A 3,071-nucleotide genomic window follows, 5' to 3' on the forward strand; every position below is an offset into this window, starting at 1 on the left:
TGCTGAGCCGCGTGTGGTCAGAGGCCTGGGCTGGTAGAGCAAGACCCCCCAGCTGCTGCTTCCTTACCCGCTTCTGGAGTGCCAGTGGTTCCAGGCGTGCCTGGCCCAGGTGCATGGACACCAGGCATAGCCTACGGGCCACTGACCTGAAGGGGGGCCCTGGCATTTACTGTCCTTCACAAGTGGCAACAGGGGACCCCAAAGGGCTGATGTCCGTCGGTCGTAGCACAGTAAAGACTGGAGCCGTTTTTGCAGAACTTGGAGCAGGACTTGTGGGTCCACCCGGCAAGTGTCCATTGCCTGACCATATGGGTGCAGCTCAGCCCTCAGACAAGCCTGCCCTGAGCCCCCAGCCCGTGGGGAAGGGGACGTGGCAGGTGGGGGCTCTGCCTGCAGAGGTCATGCGTGGGACAGAGCACCACTGCTGGCCAGGAGCCCGCCAGCCCTGCAGTGGGGTAGTCCGTGCCTGGAGGTGGGACCGAGGTGGACTGGAGAGCCACAGCGTGGCGTGAGGAGGGGGGAGCTGCAGAGGCGTGCCCAGTTGAGTGGTGGAGGCAGCGGTTGGGCCTCCTTCGTGCTCAGGTGCTCAGCTTCTTCCCCTGAGGGGCAGGAAGTCAGGGAGGAGGGAGCGAGAGGTAGGCGGAGAGGAGGATGTCCTGTCCCAAGAATCCAGGGTACCTCACCCCACGATGGCATGTCCCTGAATGGGTTGTGTGTGGAGGGCTCAGTTCCTGGGAACCGCTTCACCTGGACTGTGGGCGGGAGGCAGCTCCTGGCCCCACGCCCGCCCCCTCCGGCCTGCTCCCCTGCCAGGAGCTGGGATGGTTCAGACCCTGCTGGACTGTGATGCCCAATGGGCACCAGGCATGCCCCTGCTGGGCTGGCCCACCTCCCGATGGCAGGTCCGCCCCCAGGATCATGGAAGCAGCTAGATCCACTCACTCGTGGGGGGCTGGCAGGCCGGGTGGGGCTGCTCTGGTGCGTGAGCTCATGGGGTCCCCTTTCAGAAGGGCCAGGGTACCACGTGGATGTGATGGGGTCCTAGGCCATGCAACGCTTACGTTGCAGCACCCACCCCTTGTGGGCTGAAGCCGAGAATTGGGGGACGCCGGGGCCTAGGACAGCAGGGGAGGGGCATCCTGGCTGGGGCAGTGGGTGGGAGGGGCTGCAGCCAGCTCTGCCCCTTTTGCCAGCATAGGTGGTGTGGCCTGGAGCCGAGGGGTGGGGACCTGTGGGGTAACATATTGGGATGGGTCAGGCCTGTGGCTCCCGCTCAGCCCGCTGCTGTGCCCAGAGCAGAGGGCACGATGAAGGGCTTTTCAGCCACAGTGGGTGGGTGGTTAGCGCTCTGCCCAGGGCATCTCGGGATTCCCTGACTGTCGCTGTCTTCCTTCCAGGCGGCTGCAGGCTTCAGCCTGCGCCGGTCGGTGAAACCAAGATGTCAGGTGAGTCCTGCCTGCCTGGGAGCCCCCAGCAGCGTGGGTGGGAGGGAGATGCCGGCAGTTCCCACAGGAGCCCTCGGTCCTGGCCGTTGACACACAGTGTCCTCTTGGCCTGTGTGGCCTCTGACTCCTCAGGTCCCACAGCCCAGCACAGCCAGAGTCACGCCTCTGCTAGGGGCAAAGGGCAGCAGAGCTGCCTGTGTATCCACTCCGATGCCTCACTGACCCGAAGCACAGCCCAGCCGGGTGCCCCTGCTGTTGCAGCTGTTCTTTCCTTATAGCAGCTGGTGTGTTCTCGTGTGCCCCGGGGTCCCTCACCCACTCGTTTACTGGCAGCCTTCCCCAGTGGGGCGCAAGCCCCTGAGGACGGGGCCTCTTGTCATCTGGCTCATCATCTGGCCCTCACAGGCGCCCAGGGACACTTCCTTAGGTAGTGCTGGCTGAGCAGAAGCTCCTGGGGGTCTCCCAGTGCCACGCTGAGTCCCCCAAGAGCTGTGTTCCCATCCCAACCCCTGGAACCTGTGAGTGGGACCTCATTTGGGAATACGGCCTTTGCAGATGCGATGGAGTTAAGATGAGGTACTGGTGCAGGGTGAGCTCTCAGCCCAATGCCTGCCGTATTTATAAGAAGAGACGGGCCGGGTGCGGTGGCTCACCCCTATAATTCCAGCACTTTGGGAGGCCAGGGTGGGTGGATCATGAGGTCAGGAGTTTGAGACCAGCCTGGACAACATAGTGTGAAACCCTGCCTCTACTAAAAATACAAAAATTAGCCAGGCGTGGTGGCACAGCACCTGTAGTCCCAGCTACGTGAGTCCCAGCTCTCCTGAGGCAGGAGAATCGCCTGAACCCGGGAGGCGGAGCTTGTGGTGAGCCGAGATCACGCCACTGCACTCCAGCCTGGGCGAGAGTGAGACTCCATCTCAAAAAAAAAAAAAAAAAAAAAAAGAGATGGAGAGACAGGAGGTGTTGTGGAGATGGAGGCAGAGGCCGGAGCTATGTGGCCATGAGCCAAGGGTGCCAGGAACCCCCAGAAGCTCGTGGGAGAGGAAGGAAGGCCCCTTCCCTGGACCTGGCAGAGGGAGTGTGGTCCTGAGACACCTTGATCTCAGATTTCTGGTCTCTAGGACTATTAGCAGATAAATATCTGCTGTGTTCTTTGTTTTGTTTTGAGTCAGGGTCTGAGTCTGTCTCCCAGACTGGAGTGCAGTGCTGTGACCATAGCTCACTGCAGCTTTAACTTCTGGGGTTCAAGCGATCCTTCTGCCTCAGCCTCCCGAGAAGCTGGGACCACAGGCACGCACCACCATGCGTGGCTAATTTTTGTATATTGTAGAGTTGGGGTCTCGCTAGGTTGCTCAGGCTGATCTGCAACTCCTAGGTTCCAGCGACCCTCCTATCTCAGCCTCCAAACGTGCTGAGGTCACAGGTGGGAGCCCCCACGCCTGAGCAGTTTCTGTTTTTTTTTGTTTTTTTTTTTTGAGATGGCGTCTTGCTCTGTCGCCCAGACTGGAGTGCAGTGGCTGGATGTCAGCTCACTGCAAGCTCCGCCTCCCGGGTTCACGCCATTCTCCTGCCTCAGCCTCCCGAATGGCTAAGACAACAGGCACCCGCCACCTCGCCCGGCTA

The 3,071-nt window shown here is 61.0% G+C and overlaps 1 protein-coding gene across 2 annotated transcripts in view; it reads left to right on the forward strand.

The window, feature by feature from the left end:
* The window catches only part of SCAMP4 (secretory carrier membrane protein 4), a 19,918-nt gene that overhangs the window by 4,120 nt on the left and 12,727 nt on the right, over nt 1-3,071 (forward strand). Inside the window, exon 2 of one of the 2 annotated variants that reach the window (XM_011997429.1) lies at nt 1,398-1,445. In XM_011997429.1, the coding sequence (XP_011852819.1) occupies nt 1,439-1,445 (7 nt within the window). In that variant the 5' untranslated portion in view covers nt 1,398-1,438. Of the gene's footprint in view, nt 1-1,394; nt 1,446-3,071 lie in introns of those variants that run through there. The other variant, XM_011997428.1, reaches the window with a different exon arrangement.

This window comes from Mandrillus leucophaeus, unplaced genomic scaffold (assembly GCF_000951045.1).
Source record: "Mandrillus leucophaeus isolate KB7577 unplaced genomic scaffold, Mleu.le_1.0 Scaffold54, whole genome shotgun sequence".
Classification (NCBI taxonomy): domain Eukaryota; kingdom Metazoa; phylum Chordata; class Mammalia; order Primates; family Cercopithecidae; genus Mandrillus; species Mandrillus leucophaeus.